General features: G+C 38.9%; 1 protein-coding gene across 4 annotated transcripts in view; it reads left to right on the plus strand.

Moving 5' to 3' along the window:
• The window catches only part of LOC129732484 (uncharacterized), a 227,407-nt gene that overhangs the window by 141,891 nt on the left and 63,111 nt on the right, over positions 1 to 22,405 (plus strand). For all 4 annotated transcript variants that reach the window (XR_008729272.1, XR_008729273.1, XM_055693392.1 and 1 more), the window contains 2 exons: positions 4,263 to 4,992; positions 20,975 to 21,681. Coding sequence is in view for 2 of the 4 variants with exons in the window: in XM_055693392.1 (XP_055549367.1) it covers positions 4,791 to 4,992; positions 20,975 to 21,681 (909 nt within the window). In the remaining 2 variants the exon portion in view is untranslated. The remainder of the gene's footprint in view (positions 1 to 4,262; positions 4,993 to 20,974; positions 21,682 to 22,405) is intronic.

Genomic DNA, 22,405 nt, shown 5'->3' on the forward strand with positions numbered 1-22,405 from the left:
AAGCCTTACAAAATACAGCTTGTAAAAGAATTGAAGCCGAAAGACTTGCCGCAGCGTCGAATTCTTTAATGCGTTTCCTATGAAAATGCTATTTTATGTTTGCTTCACCACAGCAAACATAAAATAGCATTTTCTCAGGGAACGCATTAATTATTTCCGAGTCTTATGCTTTCGAAAATTCGAAGTGGTGACTCGAAGTCAGCCATTTTTGGATTCAATGAGGTTTCACCTTAATGTAGAAATATGGGTGATCAATTCACCAAAGGTGTTTCCTTGTGGTACATTTTCTAAACTACCAGTAGTGCAATAGTGTTTTATTGCTACGTGCTTGAGGTGTTGTCATTAAAGTGATTCAAGAATAGAAAAAAATACATCCCATCCGGCATAATGGCCTTCAAAATTTCAGCGGAATAGTAGAAACAGGCGTTCGTGGTAGCATCAGAGCCCCTCTAGCGTCTGATAGTATTTTTGAATCGGAGTCGAGTGATATCAGTGAAAAATTTAGAAATCATAAAGGATGGCCACCATCATTTCGTCACTGTCGCTGCGGGCGTTCAAGGTCAAAACATTTTTGGTTTCGATTTCAGTGGCCGTTTGAGTCCGGCAAGACCGAATGTCGACAAGAACGGAATCCTGGATGGTGAGCTCGTTCCATGTGATCGTTTACAAGCGAGAGTTGACTCATGTTAGTGCACGCGAAGTGTCAGAGAGGAGCCATTAACTTTGATCAAGAAACAGGAGATATAGGCAAATTATTATTATATATGGAACTCATATTTATTTCCTAATCCATATTCCTTTCAGAGAGCTTGTAATGGCGCTATAACCATAAGATAAAATGCTAGGACTAGAGTTAGTACTCAAGTTCCAACCGTAACAGTTGAAGCGAGTATAGGCGCTATATCCTTGGTTTCAAAACTCGAACATAAGGGGTAAATACCTATGTTCCATCCCAGGAGATTGGTCAACAAAGGAGTGTACTTTCTTAGCTTTGCCACTTCCAACGAATTATATTACTTATTACATACGGATCGGTTGGTACGGATTGACCCCGTTCTTAGATTATATTGTATCATATTGCGCTACACAGTAGGCCTGGCCGTTGACAAGAAAAATGTATGGAAATCTTTTTTTTTTGACATAGAACTACGTTTTACTTTAGCATACCACACAGGGATGCAAACTGAAAAACTGGGACGAAATTTGTCCCTTTTCAAATGCTTATAGGTCGGTAGGTTTTCAACCGATTTTCTTCATTCTTGCAGCAATCGATTGGAAAATTATACACGCATCTGCCCAAATGCAGAAAAATGTTGTTTGAATCTACGAACTATTGCACTATTGAAAATTGTCAAGCCTTGTTGAAATAAAAATAACGTCCTCTGATTGGTCGCTTGCTTGCTGTGTGTGTATGATATGGTATCATGTGCGTATGTGTGTATGATATGGTATGATGTGTGTATGGTACACCCAACGCAAACGGGGAACATTTTATTACTTTAAGGCAATTTTTTATTACTTTTTGTGTCTCATGTCTGCGCATTATACACAAAAAGTAACAAACAAAAAGTAATAAAAATTATGACGGCCACACACTTGTATGTGTTTCTGCAGGAGAACATACAGCCAAGCACCGCAATGCATGTGTTAGCAAGACTTCACTCGCTGCATTTGTATTGATGCAACGATCTGGTTCATTTTTGTCCCCTCCATCCACACATAAACAGAATCTCAAACGTCAACCTCAAATGTCTAATTAGAAACACTTTCGTTTCGTCCCCCAGTGTTTACTTGAAATGGAAATATATAATACTGTCTGACCAGACTTGCAGAAGTTGCGAATATTGTTCTGGATGGGCACAAGTTTTGTATTTTCAAACAGGTCCAAATGAGTTTCCATGAACCAATGATTATGTGCTGTAGATAGCTTGCAAGAAAGTGAATGTTTTTGTTTTTCACTAACGTAGTTTACAGATCGTGATGTCATTTTAAGGCGCATTTCAAGTCATTGAAATCATCAACGTTTGCATACTCTATGACGGGGAAAATGCTGCTTGGCAGCTCTTGTCATATTTTTTCGCTACTCTGTATGCACACAACGAGCGAACTAAAAACACGCACACCGGATGAACTGGAGATTGAAGAAACTTGTAAGGCCTCTGCCAGGCTGAACGCCAACACGAGCGATGGGGTGAGATGCTTGTCGTAGGTAAATAAACAGCTATATTCACGGCTGTTTGTTTACCTAGCCTAGCAGAGGCCTAACATGTGCAACATATGCGACTGTATGTGATTTTTTTTGACTTGAGACGGAAAGGGAGCATTTTTCGACAGAAAAAATGTTGCATGTGGTTGAAACGACCACTGTTAGATAGTCGTACTCCCGTAACACGTGCTAAATATATGACAGTATGTGTTGTTACTTGACTGGGGAAGAATTTTATTGCCTTTTTAGTAATGGATTTGTTACTTAAAAGGCAATTTTGCGCTATTGCTTCTAAAGTAATAAGGAAAAGTTTTGCGTGTAGAATGATATGGTTTGATGTGTGTGTGTGTCTATGATATGGTATAATTTGTGTGTGTGCTGTGTATGGTTTTTAACTCGGCACGATCTGCTAACTGCTGAATCCGGTTCACGAAATTCACAACCCTTCATTAGTAGACTTTATAACTCATTACCCAAGTAAAAATATTGGTTTTATCAATGTTTAATAGCGCTCAATACAGACAAAAAAGCTTTGATAAAACTTTGATAAAAACAGTTGTGTTACTAGGGTAATGAAACACTCAATGCATTTGTTAATAGTGTACGTAGTTCTACGTCATTTATGCGGTCGTGTCTTGGATACAACCTCCTACTTTTTAAATGGTGGATATCATTTTTCAGGATCCTTTTATGTACTCTACACTAACACAGCCAGTGTAGACTAGACTAGACTAGACTAGATTAAGATAGACGCAAGGTGCCTTCGGCAAAGTTTTAAGTAATCTTTAAACAAGAAAATTTGCCGAAGACATCATGTTTCTATCTCTTACATATTACGAGCAACACAAAGTTTTCTATTAAAGGCACTTAAAATCACAATTTTCGTTCTTACTTTTTTCGCAGATTGTCCCGAATTTTTAAGCCTTCGACTAAGTTTCCAGCCATCTAAAAATGCATTTGTTTTCTGAACATTGTTATTTTTTATCTTCCAAAATAAAACAGTTATTTGACAAATTTGTAAAAATGAAAAGTTTTCCATCACATATAAAAATGCCAATTTCTCTGCCCCCCGATAAGATATCAAGGATCATTTGTCATGTAAATTTTGGTCATGAATTTCGCTTCGTAGTGAAAATTTCAGTTTTCGATCAAAATTTTTTTTTTATTTGTGTTTTGAAGAGATCTAAAAATTATGGGAAAAATTAATATTTCTATGATGTTTGATGGGCTCTGTGAGTCAAATAACTGAATGTGATGCTGAACTTAACCATGCAAATTATTCAAAAATAACCTCACAAAAATAAAAAAAATATATTAAAAAATGTGGCAATCGAACAGCATTGAAAAAAGTGCAAAGAGTGGTTTTGTAGCTTAGAAAAAGTATTTTTTTCATAAATCACGTTTGGACAACCTGAAAAGAATTTTTTAGAAAGTCGAAATGTTCTACAAAAATGCTACAAATAACATTATCTTTCAATTTAGGGCTAAGCACCTTGACTTTTTAAACATCGATTTTTTTTGACACCCTAGTAGGTATATGTTATCATGTAAAACACAAATGAACAGAATATGCTTCCGCTTGAAACTCCTAACGAATTTTACATTTTTCGCAAACTATAGTGAAAAAATCTGATTGTTTTATTTCAGTTTTACATCCTCCTTCATATGTTGTATACCGGTCGTTCAATCTGTTGCTAATATCAAACTCATTCTACGCACATAATCCGCTTACTGGATTAGCTACAGTGGACGTGTATCATGTGTTTGATAGAATTATTAAATTGTCCCAAAAGTGTACCATCTTTGCTGATTTTTGTTAAAACCAAATAACTTCGCAGCGGTTGGGCGACTCCACCGCTTTTGGTATTCGCTGCGATACGCTCCGGAAACCATTAGGGGTTTCGCACATCAGCTGCCAGTATTTGGTGCTAAGCCTGTACCGGTTGGTTTCTTTCGCGAAAGTTCGTGCACAGCAAATGTCATTTAATCAATTCTCATCCAAACGATATATTTATCGCTTGCCATTTTTTCTCTTTTTTCTCTCTCGTCCCAACAGATTTCACCGCACAATCTAAACCAGCCGGGGCAGTGGTGGGACCGGTTTCTTTTGCTTCGGTCAAATGCGATAAGCCACACAAATTTCGCCTAAGAAGGGATGGAATCTTCGGATCAGTGGATTGGCAAAGTTTTTTCAGTTACTAGAAAGAGCAGACCCGAACATCCACTGTCGATATTTGTCCATATTTTCCGATATGATGCTCGCTTGTGCGCTCCGAATGCTTCACCAGTGGTGGCGCTAAATCCCCGAACGACTGGACCCACGGCAGCGGTGTCTTGCCGCCTGTAGTCATTGTAGTTGGCGTCTGTGTCAAATTGATCCCTTTTTCTGGCCGAACCCGAGAACCACTCTGCCACACCCGACGATAGGAATCCATACCGGGAGAACGCTAGGAACAATCAATAGCAGCGGCAGCTGAAAAGGCCGGCAGCAAATTGAAATCTCCTGTTGGTTCAGCGGATACAGGGCTCGCACTCCAAGGCCAATGCGAGCAGCCGTTACGCATTGCAACCGAAGGCTTAGCCTATGAGAAGGATAGACGCGCTCTCGGCCCGGCAGAGCAAACGTTGTCATCATTGGCAAACCCACAAAAGTCCCCACAAACCAATGCTTTGGGACAGCGGCAGAGGGAGACGCAGGAGACTGGAGACCCCGAGTGGGCTGGTCCATTTGACGAAATGGTGCACGACGCTGTTTATCATACTGGAATCTACGAGCGTTGGAAGTGGTAAGTGCGGCTCAGCCGAAATGGATTTTTGCTAAGATATAGCGAGATTGACTGATCTGATTGATATATGACTTTCGAGTTCCCCCTTGCTGCCAACAGACAGCGAAACTTTCGAGAACATAACAGCATGATTATACGAAAGGGACAGGGAGGTTAGGGGAGAGGTTACGTGAGATGGCCACTTGGATGAGTCGACTGAAATCGGAAAACTAAACATGTCACTCCCGACTCCCTCTTTCTTTTTCCGTTCGATGGCTTGCCCGAGTCGGCATTTTATCAAAAAATGAAAATCTATTATTTCGTTGCTCCGCAATACAATCACTGTTTTCAGTTTTGCCCTTCGGTCATTTTATCTGCCAAAATAAATGTGAATTTCGCAAATTTCGTTTGAATATGCAAATCATTGATCTTTCACTTATGCTTGTGAAAAGCTGTCGCCAATATTTTTGGTTTTGCATCACAGTTATTGATCTTGAAGAGGAATTCATTATAAAAACCTTATCACAGTTCAAACAAATAAACTAAGATAAAACCAAGCTCGCAATAAACGTATGATATTCTTTTCAGTCGACGGTGGAATCTTAAAAATTCAATAAAATCCCATCGTAATCTCGTCGGGATTTACTGCCTCTTATCCGTCAAGTGCCTCATATTCTGTTTTGTTTGACCCCCGAGACTAATATTGAATCAATCACGCGTTTCCAGCGTCTAAGTTGATGGCGAATATATTTGACCTGCCCCAAAGCATTCAGAATCGAATCACTCTCTGCTGCCACCGGATTTCCTCGGTGTACAGGATAAATTATTCCCGGAAGTCGAGCAGGGAGCCTTATTTTTATTGTGGTATTTGGACTCAGAAAGGCCTTTTCCTTCCCGCAAGGTACTACTGGCTGTTTTGTTCCCTGTGTGCTCTATTCTTCTTTCACCCGTCCAACGAGAGGGGCGTGTTTAATCCAATCGTGTTCCTAGTCAATCTGCTGCTGCCTGGATTCCACAGCAGGTCATTGCTTCCCATATACAATCTTTATCGTAGCCTTCGTCAACCCCCTTACGGCTGGCTTGCGTGGATACGGGTGGATGCGAAAGGAAACCTAATCAGTCGTGAAACGAGCCCCGAACTTGGTTCCATTTCTCCTTCGATATCCGTATCATAAAACTGGGCAAACATGTCCCATATAGCGGAAAATTGACTTTCCGTCAAAGAAAATTTGTGAAATTAACCTTGAAGAGCTAGTTGGTGCCTGCTCCTGATAACGGCAGAGTACATAAGTTTATTTTATTCGACGATGATGTCTGATTGAAGCAGTAACTTTTTTGTTATTGCGGCTATCATCAAAGCATAATATATAGCGGTGTAGTTAATTTTACGACGGAGCATACATTTTCACCATGAATCAGTACACGATTCGGGTTAATGGAATAATAAATGAGATCACAAGAGTTTGAGAAAGTGTCTCATGCGAACAGGGACGGGGTCGGGTGAGAGATGCAGTAGCGCAGAAGAAACATTCGATAGCAATTTTTATGGGTTGTTTGCTGTGGTTTATTCCTTTTTATTTTTGTTCGTTTCGAACTGATGCAGCATTTGTTTTCCGCATAGATGACAAGTGAGTAGCGATGTGATTTGAGTTGCTATTGTAACAAGAATTCAAGGGCTTTACATACGTACAGAATAACGAAATAACACAAACCTTCTGAGTCAAATAAAAAATTCATCTGTCCATAAAACAAAAAGAAATAGAGACAATCTTTTCGTTTAACTAGATGTGCGGTTTTATGTTACTTTCGTTAACATACTAACTTCGTCACGCACAAGAAGCAGGTAATATCAATTATATAAAAGATGAAAATTATGAATCGAAAAACAGGCAACTTTACAAAATAAGAGATTTAAAAAATCAGACAGCTGAGAAAAAAGACAATTTAAAAAAAAAAGAACACTGAAATCACACAAAACTTATTCTTAAGAATTATGAAGCTTTGCGATCAGAACGAAAGTTAAATAACCAACAAAATATCGCAAAATTACATGAAAATGTATCTAAATCATAGAACCTAAAATAATAACGAAAACGAGCTGAAGAGGATGTTGAGCAAAGGAAAGTCTATGATAACTGAGAACACATAATAAGAAAAGAATCATGCAAATCAAGAGGCTTAGAAAAATTATGGTAAAACAAAACTTTATCAATTTAGAAGCTGAGGAATATAATACAAAATAATGAGTCGGTAGAAAACTAAACACATGAGGAATCTAAACGAAAGTTGATTACAAATCCTGGTATCTTAAGCATATTTGGACAGGCAAAAAAACTGCGGGAAAAAATACGGATTTCTAGAGCCAAAAAACTGATTATTGAAGAGCAAGGCTTACAAAAGATGATAAGTAAGAGATAACAAATTAAGTGAAAATAATAGGGCTGAATATATTAAATCGAGTAAATTACAAAAAATATTCATAACAGTTGAAACCAGGCCCTAGAAACATTGGGGAAGCGGTAATTCAGAAAGAGGAACAAAAGAGGAAAACTCAGATCGATTTGAACTGTCCTACAGTACGGTCGCATTTTACCAATAGCTCGAGACTAAGTCTTAGACTACCGAGAGATATTGAAATTTTGTTTTTCGCTTTCAACAGGCAATCTTTTTAAAAGACTGCAGATTGGGAATCCTTTAAGGAACGCCTGATCGATTCACGAACTTTCAGTTACAGCAACATTCGAAATTCTGTTGACCTGAATTCGGCAGCAAATGATCTACAAAACAGAATCATGGATGCCTTCGACGCTAACTGTCCACTAACACAGCGGTCAGTATGCCGTGACGTACCCTGGTGGAATGATCAACTTAGTGACCTTCGTCGGGAAACTAGGCGGTTGTTCAACAGGGCAAAAGTCACGTCTAACTGGGACGACTACAGGGCGTCCCTCACTAAATACAACGCCGAGCTACGCAAGGCTAAACGGAAATCCAGAGTTAGTTTCTGTGAAAGAATCCAAACTCTGCCGGAAGCTACGCGGCTCCAAAAGGCGATGTCCAAAGACCATACTAACGGTTTAGGACAGGTGAGGAAAGAGGATGGATGCCTCACTGTCACTACCAAGGAAACGCTGGAGGTTCTTATAAACACCCACTTTCCTGGATCGACAGAGACCGAAGAACTGAATAGTGATGGGTCGCGGCAGGACAATTCGAGACATATGGCGTCTCGGGAGTCCATCCTGCTGGCCCGTCGACTGTTCACGGAAGCTTCAATAGGTTGGGCTCTAAGCTCATTCGACCCTATGAAGTCTCCTGGTCCAGACGGCATACTACCCATCTTTCTACAAAAATCGGCCGCAGTTATCATGTCCGAACTCATCAACCTCTTCAGAGCCAGCTTTATCCTGGGCCATATTCCGGATAACTGGCTGAAGGTGAAGGTAGTGTTTATCCCCAAAGTTGGAAGAAAGGACAAAACCCTACCTAAAACTTTCAGACCCATAAGTCTGACTTCATCGCTTCTCAAGTTGATGGAGAAAATAATGGATAAATATATCCGTGATGAGTTTCTTAAAGACTCCCCGCTAAACAGGAACCAACATGCCTATCAAAGCGGCAAGTCAACAGAAACTGCTCTTCACAGCTTAGTGACGTTGATTGAAAAGTCCCTAAGTTATCAGGAGACGGCGCTATGTGCCTTTCTTGATATTGAAGGGGCCTTCGATAACACGTCCTTTGCATCAATCGATACGGCTCTTTCTAATAAGGGAATCGACCAAACTTCAAGGAACTGGATACACGCAATGCTCTCTAGCAGAGTGATCACAGCAACCTTGGGAGATTCGTCTGTAACAATGTCAGTGATCAAGGGGTGTCCGCAAGGAGGAGTTCTCTCGCCCTTGTTATGGTCACTAGTTGTCGACGCACTTCTCAACAAGCTTTCACAGCTTGGTTACGAGGTCATTGGATACGCCGATGACATCGTCCTCATCATCAGAGGTAAAGATGACGCAGCTCTGTCGAGCCGAATGCAAACGGCTCTGAATACCACCATGTCATGGTGTTTACAGGAGGGTCTAAACATAAACCCCTTAAAAACAGTCCTAATTCCATTCGGCAGACGAAGGACGATCTCCATCACTCCTCCAATACTGAGTGGAGTTAGACTGGGCTTCAGCAATGAAGTCAAATATCTCGGAATTATTCTGGACAAGAAACTGAACTGGTCTGCACAACTGGATCATGCCGCTAAGAAAGCGATCTCAGCGATCTGGGCCTGCAGAACTCTCTTCGGTAAGACCTGGGGACTGAAACCAGACTTGGCACTCTGGTCTTACAAGACCATTGCCCGACCAAGAATCACCTATGCTGCCCTAGTGTGGTGGCCTAAGGTGAACGAAGTGACTGCGCAAGCCAAACTCAAAAAAGTTCAAAGACTTGCATGTCTTTCGGTTACCAGCGCTATGCGAACAACTCCAACTGCAGCCATGGAAGCTATGCTTTGCCTACTACCTCTACATCTTCATGTGAAAAAGGAAGCAGAGCTTGGCGCTCTAAGGTTGCAAAGGAGGAAAACCATACTTGAAGGGGACCAAATCGGCCACCTTCGCATACTTAGGAAGTTCAAACTAACTCCGCTATTAACCACAGTCTCCGACTGGATGGACGTTAGGTCCAACATGGATATTCCATATAGAGTGATTGAAACAAACCGCTCTATGTGGAACAATGGAGGGCCTAATCTTTCAACTGGCATCGTCAATTTTTATACGGACGGCTCGAAAATGGGATCCCTAACGGGATCTGGTGTATACGGACCCGGTATCAGGGAAACGTTTTACCTGGGAAAATGGCCCACCGTTTTTCAAGCAGAGGTATATGCCATATATATCTGCGCAAAAATATGTCTGCAACGCAACTACAGACATGCGAAAATCGGTATATTCTCGGACAGTCAAGCAGCACTACTAGCACTTAAGTCCGTCAAATGCGCTTCCAAACTTGTTTGGGAATGCATTGAAACTCTACGGGAACTTTCCCGACAGAATTCAGTTTTTCTGTTTTGGGTGCCCGGACACTGCGGAGTCGAGGGTAATGAACACGCTGACTACCTAGCAAGACAGGGATCAGCTCAGCGGTTTATTGGTCCCGAGCCGTTTCTGGGTACGTCCATTTCCGCTATCTAAAGCGAACTATTAACTTGGGAAAGGCTAGAAATAGTATCCCAATGGCAACAGGCACAGGGTTGTAGACAAGGCAAACAGTTTATCTATCCGAACCCTGGAACCGCCAGAAAGCTACTTAGTCTAAATCGTAGTGACCTACGGATAATCACGGGACTCCTCACCGGACACTGTCCCGCTTTTTATCATTTAAAGAAAATCGGCGTAGTGTTGAACGACACCTGCCGATTCTGCAAATCTGAACCAGAGAGTTCAGAGCATTTGCTTTGCTCTTGCGAAGCTCTTGCTTCCTCTAGGTACAACTTCTTAGGAAGTTACCTTTTAACTCCATACCAAGCATGGAGCTCCAATCCCAAGCAGGTCATTAGTTTCATCAACTATGTTGTACCTAATTGGGGTACAGGTTTACAACAAAACAGTTCTACTCCATCAATGAGTACGAACAATCCGTAACCTGTGCACAGCAATCGGGGCCCGCCACAAAAGACAATCAGCAAGAATGTCGCAGTGGCATTTCAGTACCCAGTGCCCTTCAGGCATACAGAGGAGTAAAAAAACAAATCAAAGTCATTCATGCAGTGATTTATTAACTCATGCTGACTTTGATTCTGATCATCTTCCCATAACATTTTATATTTCCCATGAAACTGATTTAAATCTCACTAGATCTGTGTTAAATTATCACTAGATAGATATCGTTCTACGAGCGAAGAAAATTTGAATGACGATATTATTTTACAAAATAGTGCTGACATTGACAGAGCATTAGATAATTTTAGCAGCTTAGTACTCAATTTATCGGAATTTATCAGTTCCTAAGGCACGAGTGAAATTTAATGCACCAATTATTGACAGTGAACTTTAACTTCCTATACGTTTGAAGAACATACGGGAACGTCAATACCAAAGATCTCGTGATCCTGCTTTGAAAATTATTATTCAAGAATTACAAAAGGAAATTAAACATAGATTCACTCTCTTGCGAAATGAGAACTTCATGAGAGAAGTTGAACAACTAAAACCTTATACAAAACCTTTCTGGAAGCTTTCGAATGTTCTTAAGAAACCTTCGAAGCCCATTCCAGTCCTTAAAGATGGTGATTGCATTTTTCTAACGAATGAACAAAAATCTCAAAAACTTGCTCAGTAGTTTGAGAGTGTTCATAACTCCAATTTAAACGTAGTAAGTACTATTGAAAATGAAGTGAACCAAAAGTATGATCAGATCACCACCCAAGAATTTTTTTCCGAAGAGGTATTGGAAACAAACTTGAATGAGGTGCGAACTATTCTCAAAAAATTCAAAAGCATGAGAGCACCAGGAGATTATGGGATTATCTATATCCTCATCAAAAGACTTCCCGAAAGCTCTTTTAATTTCTTGGTAAAAATTTTTAACGCTTTGCACTAGCACATTTTCCTACGAAATGGAAAAACGTCTAAGTAACTCCAATTTTAAAACCCGAGAAGAATCCAACTGAGGCATCAAGTTATCGACCAACTAATTTACTTTCCTCTATTAGCAAACTTTTTGAAAGAATTATTCTTAATAGAATGATAACAATTATTAATGAGACATCAATTTTTCCAAATGAGTAGTTTGGTTTTCGCCATGGGCATTCCACTACTCATCAGAGTAACAAATATGATTCGAACTAATAAATCTGAAGGCTATTCGACTGGAGCTGCTCTTCTAGATATAAAAAGGCATTCCACAGTGTTTGGCATAAAGATTTAATAGCTAAAATGTCAAATTACAGTTTTCCGTTTTGCCTCACAAAAATGATACAAAGTTATTTAACTGGCCGCACTCTTCAGGTTAACAATCTAAATGGTGAATCTAATAGATTGCCTGTAAGCTGGTGTGCCTCAGAGGAGTATCTTGGGCCCAATCTTATATAACATTTTTACTTCTGATCTTCCTGATTTACCAACAGGTTGTGAGAAATCTCTGTTTTGTGACGATACAAGCATTTCCGCAAAAGGAAGAAGCCTTCGTGTTGTATTCAGTCGGCTACAAAAAAGTTTAGATATATTTTCTTCATACTTGCAGAAATGGAAGATTTCCTCTAATGCTTCTAAAACACAGTAAATTATTTTTCCTCATAAGCCAAGAAATTCATTTCTCAAACGCACCAATAACCCAAATAAAAAACAACTTGTGAAAATAATTTTTCTGAGAAATTCGCGCCAAAACACTCCAAACTCCGTGTAAATATCGAAGTCCGCGGAAAGTGATACACGCAAAGCAATTTTGAAATGAGAAAATAATTGTAGCCCTTAAAAAAAGAAATTGTTGAAGATTTCAGGAAAACGTTAGAAAAGTTTAAAAAATAAATCAAAAATTTTTTTTTTAAACTTTAATAATTTACGAAATTAAAAAAAGAAATTACAGTATGAACAGAATTTGAAAGAGTTATGTGAAAAGCCACAACCGCCATGACGTTACATTCGAGAGTGACCTTAAGTGATGAGTTCGAAGAAAACATCTTTTTTGACGTAGGACTACGTCTTACTTTAGTAGGATGACATGCCGTGGAAAGTGTAATGAAAATGTGCTCTCTCAAAATGCTGGGGGCGAATGCCGAGGGCCTTCCGACACGAGGGGCCCCTCTATTCCTAGGCCCGACGTGAAGACAGAGTGGAGACCTCTTTTTTACTCGTCAGTACCATCGAATCGTTTAGTCGTATAAAAATTTAAAAATTTTTTCCTCTTTTTTTAAGAAAAGAGAGCTTCACGAAAATATCTGCCCCAGGCCCCTAAATCTGGCCCTGGGGTTACCCAAAATTTTTGGTATGATTATTGACACATCTTTGTGAATGAAAACTTGAGTTGAAAATCAGTCAGTTTCATTTAGTTTGGCAGCATTCAACCAATCACTAGCTCGCCTCTATAGATAAGAATAGCATAATATTGTTTAGAATCGTACACGCGAAAGTTGGATGGTGTGGAACCAGTACCAAATTGTGCGTTTTTAGCACAATCGTTGATGTAGTTTGGAACCAGTACAATGATTGTGAGCTAGGCATAACGCAAATCATGCTCTAGCGTTTTTTGAATGTATTTGGCAGCTCCAAACTACTACACTTAAAAAGTTTTCTCTGGTTCGTCATGTTGATTTGTACTGGTATTGATAATTTTTTTCAAAACCAGCAACCAGCAATCAAAACTGATAATTTTAGTAATGACTAGATTAATGAAAATATTAACTGATCGGTTCACTTTCATGAATCCGGTAATTTGAAAACATCATTGAATCATTCAACAATTAAAAAGACATTAAGTTCGCTCAAAACATTTTTCATTTAACCATGACTCTGGTTTTGTTCATATGCATATGAGCCGTTGCGAACCAGAGTGGTCTATGTGCCATCGAGCAAATTGTTCAGGAGAAGCAATTTTCGAAAAATCTCTGAATAAAATTCTGTTCGACGGATTCCTTCAAACAAAATGTTTTAATATAAAGGTTATGAAGCGGTTTAACATTGGGATACATAAAATTAACAGTTTCTTTGCGAAATCGGTGATTTTATCTCACCAATGTACTAAGACCACTCTGACTTCATATATATATTCACTGGAATCCTCGAATCGTTTCGGAACAGAGTGGTCTACGTACACAAACCTGGTAGAAGATAAAAGAAATGACGGTAACTCGTATAAAATGGCTAGTGTCACAGGTTATATGGTACATATAGCATGTCACATGTTAGATGTCACATGTAACATTACATGTAACACAAAATGTTACATATTACATAATATTTTACATGTTACATTTTTTGTGTTACATTTCGTGTAACATGTTACATATTACGTGTGACATGTACAGAACAAGTGACATGTTACTTATCACATGTAATATGCTACATGTTACGTGTTACATGATAGTATTACACCGATTCATGTACATAGACCACTCTGTTCCGAAACAGAATGGCCATTCTGTTTCGGACGCAATTTTAACATGCTATAAATCACCTTTAAAGTTTGATTTTTTGAAAATTTTTTGATCTCCCAAGTACAGTTTTTTGTGTAGATGCGGAATATGCAAAAACTCATTTTCGAAAAAAATGGTCTTTAGACCACTCTGGTTCGCAACGGCTCATATGATTCCAAGTTGTGTGAGGAAATATGAGTCGCTGAAGGTTGTTATGGCTGCAGAGTATTATTAGGGATGAGCAAGCCATTCATATGAACCGGCACACGAAAATGAAGCACGATTTTTCGAGCGCCCCAAAATGATCGTTCGCCCGAAACCGAAGTTTACCGGAACATCACGATTCTCGTGTATATCATATGTATTCTGATTTAAATCTATGTGAATGTATGCGCAAAACAACTGTTACGTAATGTATTTCACACATTTATTGTGCAATTTTAGAACAAACTTTATGTGAATCGGAAAAACACATTGATTGTACAATACTTGAACTTTTGAGAGTACGTGTTATGTACCGTTCATATGTTTTTTCACTGGACAGAAATTGTACTACAACATCTTGATCGTTAAGTGAAGTTTTCCTTAAAAATTTCAGCATAATAATTAGCATATTTTTTCACTTACAAACCAATTAGAAATGAAGTCAAATTGATTGGAAAAGCCAATCGTAAGCTAGTTTCCTCTTTATGATGTTTATTTTGGATTCATGTTAAGAGTGGTTCCATCTTCTGTCTAAAGTTATGTCATTTCTGCAGTTTCACAAGACGCAGAGTTTTTTTTGCCAAATGAAATACGAATAGTGCAAACAGTGCAACTGTATCGATGAAGCTCTTAGTCGTACAACAAAATAGCACGTTTTATCGTATTGCAGCGCAGAAAAGAGATAAACAAATTCTTCTCGTGTCGGCTGGAAGCAAATTGCTGAAGGTACCATTTGTTTTTCTCTGTGTAATCTCATAGCTGCGATCGGAGACATTTGATCTATTGTGATATCGGCCAGGTGTTTCCTGTATTCCTTACTTCATATTATTGGCAGTATCATCTATGAAGTAAGTGAAACGCATATATTTATACCCGTGCTTGTGTGTGAGATTTGCCCTTCTATTTCAAGCTTACTACTCTACTATAACGAGCTTTTTACATCCTACCAATACCATCTAATTACAATTCCTAGGAGAGAGACCTCACCTAAGGAGAAAGGAGTCTTAACGAAACCTCGTTCTTCCTGCCATTACCGCGTCACAATCTCAATTCCCTTAAGAAGCTTTTAATGTTGAACCTCTGATCAGGTTTAATATAGGTAGAACTTATATTTTGTCAAGAGTAAGGAGGCTTATCAAAAACTCCATCCCCCAGCAAATATCGCGCCATAATTATAATTCCTTGAGGAGAACTATTATACGTTACTCAGACCAATTTAATTATAAGAGGGACTCATTGTTAGAAGAAAAGTCAACAAGGATACATTAGAATTCAGCTTGAAGGAATGGTATGTGGTGGGAAGCTGGAGAATAAACCCCTGTTAAAGTTCTTTGACCACCAAATGGCCTTATTAAACTAAAATTCGAACCCACGACCACCTCGTCAAACAACGAAATTCTGTTCGCGCTAACGTTAACTGGTGACAGACATTAGTCTGGAGTTCGAAGTGCTGCTGCGTTGAATTTACCGGTTTTCTTAACACGTTCCAATATTTCAGATGAGGTGTCAATTTTTTTCCGAAGCAAATTCAGCATTTTCGGCAGAGCACGACGAACTTTGATTTGAAACAGAATTGGTTTGGTATTTACCTCTGTTTATGTACAACAGGCTTCGAAACGGTCAGCATTTTCATTTGATCTTGTTTTTTTTTTTTAATAGGGGAGGATGTTCTGTGAATAATTAATTATTTCCCAATATTTATTTAGGATTTTTATTGTGTGTTCTGCCACAAACAGTGACATATCAACACAATTACATATTTGATCTTGCTTCCTTAGCGTGCGTCACAGTAGGCTTTCGCTCGTAAATGTAAAACAACCTCAAACAAAGAAAACGATGGTCATTAGACACTCGCGTATCCAAGAGATGCACACTGTCATTCGTTTGGCGATGTTGTTTGGCCTATTTCTGTCTACTTCGTTGTAGGGGAACTGCTCCATTATTCATCTCAGCCCATTTATTCATCTCATACAACATAACAACACAATTGAAAATAGGAAAAAATGCATATTTTCTAACTAAACTAATCTGCTAATCCATGGAATGACTTTTTTTTTAGTTCACCTTAGATTTCTCATAAAGTTGAATTCTCAAAAACTCACTTGAAAGCTCTAAATTTGATATCATAGTCGTACATCTGCACTCGAAAACTCATTTATTTCAATCACCTACCTCAGAAACAAAATCCGCGCATTGTTCTACACGGCTACAACGGGACTCGTTCAGCAGCCAACCAAAGTTTTTTTCATCACTAGTGGACCACTTTTTATTTTAATCACTGCCCAAAATCACTCACTACACTAAGAATACTTCAATCTTTGAAATGTTCACCTCAAATTTCCAAACACAAGCTTGAATTAGCAGAAATATATGAGATGAATTTCTACAATTCCTAAATTTCAACTGTATGTATTTTCACCTGTTTTCACTGCGTTTAAGTGAATCAAAAGTTGCCAAATCTGTTTCTGTTAATGCGAAAAAATAATACTGAAAATAATAAATTATTCCGATATAATTGACATAAATCGACAGCACTGCAGTGGTTACCTAGGTTACCAATTTTGCACGTAAACAACTACAGCTACGTTCATTCATGATAATGTGATTCATTCATGATTGACAGTGTAATGAATATGGGGGCATCGTGGGATGAATCATTGAGCAATGATTCAAATTTTGAGATGGATATGGAAGCGTTGTGAAAAATGGTTTGTTTTACAAAATTCAGGATAAATTTTACTAAGTTATAATAAATAAATATGTAATGCTGAAAGATTTCATAAGAGCACGTAAGCGTGTTTTGATAATTTGTTCAATGATTTCGTGAAAATTCGGTGTTTGATCCGTGCATTCTCTGTGAATATTGGCTTAATGAGATAAATAATGGAGCAGTTCCCCTATTTATGTTGAGAAATTTTATTACACTCAACACACTCAACGTGCGTAAATCTCATTTCTTGTAAAAATGTCCAAATACGTTTGAGAAAAAAAAACTTTGAAAAAGGCCGATTATTAGTATTGAAAATTTCACTCAGTAATCGCATAAACGCGTCAAGGTCAGACCACCTACGATATCCACACTAATATAATATCGTTTTTTGTCTTATCTGTTCTGTAGAGAAAATTTTCGCATCGCACTCGCGATGTTCATTTCTGACCTGTATTGTTTGTTCATGCTAAGTCATTTCCCCAGTTTTATAAGAAAAAAAAAAAAAACGAATGAACGAAACATGAAACCATAGAAAAGTTATGCTAAGGGGCAACAATGGCGCCATTTTGGATTTTATAGAAACCAGAAATTTTTGAAGTTTTTTCGACGCCATTTTGTTTAAAGACCAAATAACAAAATCCTATGAGTTTGTCAACAAAGCTCAAAACGGCGATTCTACGAAACCGGTTTTGGCATGGTTTTAGCATATTTCACAAAGTAAAATAAAATCGAGTATGCATGAGCATTAATGGTAATGCGCTAATATCTAAAAGTGGTAGTCAAATTATATCTTATATTGAGTAAAAAAGTCTCAGAAAACGATTGGTAGGTGTCCGATATACGTAAAATGATAGTAACAGGTCGATGTTGCCCCAATTCCCCTGAAATAGTAAAATAGGTTTATCACGACGTTAAATTAACTTATTTGAAATCTGTTTAATGTAATATCAAGAGTCTAAGCGGTACTCAAAGATACAATAACAATTTGGCTTCACATGATCCTCTCCTTCTCCTCCTCATGTACGATACATGCTTACATAACTATTCTCATATGCATTTATTACCATTTGAAATTAAGTTAATTAAGATTGTATTGATTTTGAGAACTGGAAATAAAACAAGAATAATCATAAGAACTCAAAAACTAAGAGAACAAAGATTTGAAAAACTGGCCAGAACTTTAACAACTGTCAGAATAAATAACGTATAAATATGGGGAGACTGAGAACTAAAAGGAAAAACAGGCAACTGAAGTTATTGTATTTCAGCAGTAAAAATATCGCGTCGAGACTTTCACTACTTGAAAATATATAGAACTCAAGGCTATTTTAGCAATGTTTAATAGTGTCATACAGTTGACAAAAAAATAAATAAAAAATAACTATGAAATTCTAAATCTTATCGTACCATTTTGGATAGTGGTAAAATGGCCTGAACTGAAAGTTTAGACAAAGATTAATTATTCGTAAAGAATTATTTTGTTGTAATCATTCGTAAAGAGTAATAATTGTTGGGTATAGCGAAGACAAATTGTTATAGATGTCTACGAGAAACAATAACACAGACAGAACCAGTTTCTTTTTCAACGATTTAACTTACAAGTGTTCTAGCCCAAAATGCTCAATTCGTAGAAGGTGGTAAGAGTTTACAAGTACCCTTTACAAAACTGGTAAAGTCGCTCCACAAGATTTTTAGATGCATGTCGACTCGACAAGAAAGTAGATCCGATGAACCGGTTTTTCACAACTCTTTCTTGTCATCGGTCAGACAGACAAGTTTTTTATTTCTCAGCATGGAGAATTCAATTGACAGCATGTTTTTTTTCTATTTTTGTTGATTCTTGAATCAGCACTAATTTGTTCCGAAACACTCAACATGGTAGTTAGTCTCAAGCGTCTATTTGTTCGGGCAGAAATTCAACAAACAACAAACAATTCCAATCAATTACACGCACACCGACTCCTCACAGTTCTGCCACCATACGTACAAGTTTGGCATCGAATGCCCTCTAATCAAATGAAGCTCTGCCGAACTGTCGAATAGAATGCCAAACTTTACGCAGCTCCTCCCCAGGGCGCCTAACGATGTGAATTCCGTTTGAAGTCACTGGATAACGAAAATGAGACTATGACGACGACAACGACAACGATGATGATGATGTTTGGAACGGCCGCATTCTCGACCAAGTCCCGTACTGGATTTCTCCTCTACCTTTTATCAAAATTGAATTTTCTGTTTTATCGATCTCCAACGCTTACACGTAATCGCGTGGACACAAACCTCACACAAAAAAGGAAACAAAATAGCGATTTTGTCCACCTATCGGTGTTGAACTAACTTTCACTCGACAATCCTAAGAAACCCAAGTTTGAGAAGCGAGCGGATCATTCCTTGGCTTCAGTAGAAAACTTCTATTCTTTTCAATTGACAGTACTGCAAAATTAAAAAACACCTCGGCGTTTCACAGTCTCGCTCGAAGAGGATATTTCTATGCGAATTGCTAATCCACGCAAAAAAAATTGACAATCTCCCTCTAGCTTCGTTCACTGTAGACAGAAAGGCTAGTATAGGCCAGGATTAGGAATATCCGATTCCACATTCCACGCTGTTACCGCTTTAGGGGAAATTGGCTTCAAAATGTACGCCCAATGTGTTGATTAAAAATCCGGATCGTGCCTATTCTCAAATTTAGCACTGATGTCATTATTAATTAAATTGTTGACTGAAAAAAATCAGCGATTTTTTTTTCGAAACAGTGAAATATTTTGTGGCAGCTCACCACTTATACGCTGAAGCCTTCGCTAAACCGATCAAACAAACTTTTCTGCCCCAATCCCGTGTCTGATCCCTGCTCCGGGGTAGAGAGTCAATGGGGTGTGTCGAATGTATCGAATTAGAAATATTTTTGAGCAATCTCGTTAAGAATAGAGAGTGATTGTTGGCGATGGAATGGCAATGGAGACACGGCAGCTCATGCGGAAGGGACGAATCCGATAAATATCGATTCTAATCATGTAATTTGTGTAACTTTATGGTTCGGAAAAATTGTATTAATATCATGTTTCGATAGCGTACCGGTATCTGCGCCAATAGACCGAGACGGATATTGTATCATAGTGACAGTTGACTGTGGTCTGAATGGGCAGGGGGAGGATTTACGGATGTAATTCTGCTGCTCCCTTCGATGGTTGGATTATCTAATGTGGATCTTACGTTGTTGTTTGGCATTTTAACTAATTAGAAATTACTTTTCATGGTACTGTAAACTGCCAAATCTGCTCAGGCTCAGTGAGTTTTATTAGCTTTATGTCTTGTAAATGAGATTTACTATTTCCTCCAATACGATGATCGTTATTCAAAACTTTATTTTGATTTTTTAAAGAAAACAATAGTTCTAAAATACCAAAAGTAAAATCGCTTGATTCTTGGAAGTTTTCTCTTGCTCATGGTCTGTTAAACTAAACTTTTTCTTAAAGTTTTCATAGTTTAAAAATGGGAAAACTGTCACCCTCAGCATTGGGTGTACCTTACCGACAATAAATCTGAAACGAAATTTAAAGAAACTCCATTAAGTTATAAGATAAATGGAATGCTAGGCAGAGTAGAAAAGAAAAATAACTGCTCAGCATTCCATCGCACACAGCGGTCCATTCGTTAATCAGTGCGCCATTGTAATAAAGTTGTTGTCCAACTTGAAATGCAAATTCCGAAGGCACAGCCATCGTTCCCAACAACAACCGCTTATCAGAAAACGCTCACCAGCATTATTCAAATCAGAGGTTTCCATTGCATCACGGGAAGAAATACCACTCGAGAGAGTGCCGCCATTCACACACATTTATCACTGGGAATGGCTGATAAAATCCAATAAATTGCAATTAACCCTTTCGAGCACACACCAAAAAAAAACTTTCATTTGAATAAGCATCCAATAAATTACCTGCCCTCTTATTTAATTGCAGGTCTGATAGCTTCAATGCCATCGATGGCAAATTTCAACGGCAGCAGCAGCGGCAGCTCCAGCAGCACCACAGTCACCACCCAATCGGTGTCCACTCCCGCTTCGAGGCCTACTCACGAGAGCACTGGGCCGCCGAAACTGCCGCATTTCGAGGCCCTGGTGCAACCCATCCCACGCGGTTTCGAGGGTGACGCTCTGCCCGAAGCGTCCACAGCCAGTGACACTGATCCTCTGCTACTGCTAGGTGGCTTTCGCTTTCCGGCAGAACTTCATGCCGAACCAATCGGTTCGGTTAGATCCGGTGCTAATCCCACCAGTGGTAGTGAAAGGCAACGAACTAGCCCACTGGTTGTCGGCGGCAACGATGGCCAGCTGGCTTCACAGGGTCCTAAGCCCAATCTAGTTAATTTAGGCGTAAGCAGTAGCGGTAGTAGCAAACTCAAAAGTGTTAGTTTAAACTTAGCCAATAAGACCGCTAGTGGTAGTGCAACTGTAAAGGGCAAATCGATTGCCGGCAGCCGTAACGCAAATGTTCCAACTTCCGAACAAGAGCCCGGGGCAAACCGCATCGACGGCAACGAACTGGTCGGGGTCGAGGGAAACTTTAGCAAAATGTTCTTCGAAACGGAGAACCTAACGATGGTATCCTCGCAGGTGGGATCCATTGCCGTGCTGCCGTGCGTGGTCCGAAACATCGGCGCGGGTCTGGTAAGTGTGCATTTCACTCATTAAAACACTCATTCGCACCCTCAGTCGCACCTATAGAGTTACAACTAATGATGTGGTGATGCGATAGGTCAAAGCGAGCTGTAATTACACCGGAATCGGGCGAAATTCCACCGCAGCAAATGGAGAGCGCACAACCAATGCCGGCATGTGAAATTTCTAATTTTAAGCAGCATTCTGTGGGGATGTGTCAAATAATTTTAATAATTCCAGGAAAGCCACGAGTTAGAGTTGTACGACTGAATTTTAGATACTAGCGTTGACAGACGCAAATGTAGCAGAAAATTACAATTTGTTCATGCTTCCTGTTAATTTCATTAAGTATCCAAAATGAAAGTAGGACACAGAACTGTAAACTGCACCAATAGTTATGAGTTCCATTTGCTGTCGGAACTGTACGTGCGCTTCTTTTAACCCTCTAGTGCCCCAGTTTATTTCTAGACGGGCTCCGGTAAAATCACTATGAATTATTATAAACCCCTTTGAAGTATCTATTGAAGCTTTTTAGAGGTTTGACTGAAGCCCGCCAAATGGCGGAATTGGGCACTAGAGGGTTAAATGTTAAAATTGATTGACGCAATGCCTAATTAATTTAAAAGTTGACTCAAAATCAATTACATTGAAATAATTTAAATCAAATTAAAAGAGCCAAATAAAAATTATCGAAGGCTTCGCCATTTTCGTTTCATATACGAGTTGCTGGCAA

Source organism: Wyeomyia smithii, chromosome 3 (genome assembly GCF_029784165.1).
Source record: "Wyeomyia smithii strain HCP4-BCI-WySm-NY-G18 chromosome 3, ASM2978416v1, whole genome shotgun sequence".
NCBI lineage: Eukaryota > Metazoa > Arthropoda > Insecta > Diptera > Culicidae > Wyeomyia > Wyeomyia smithii.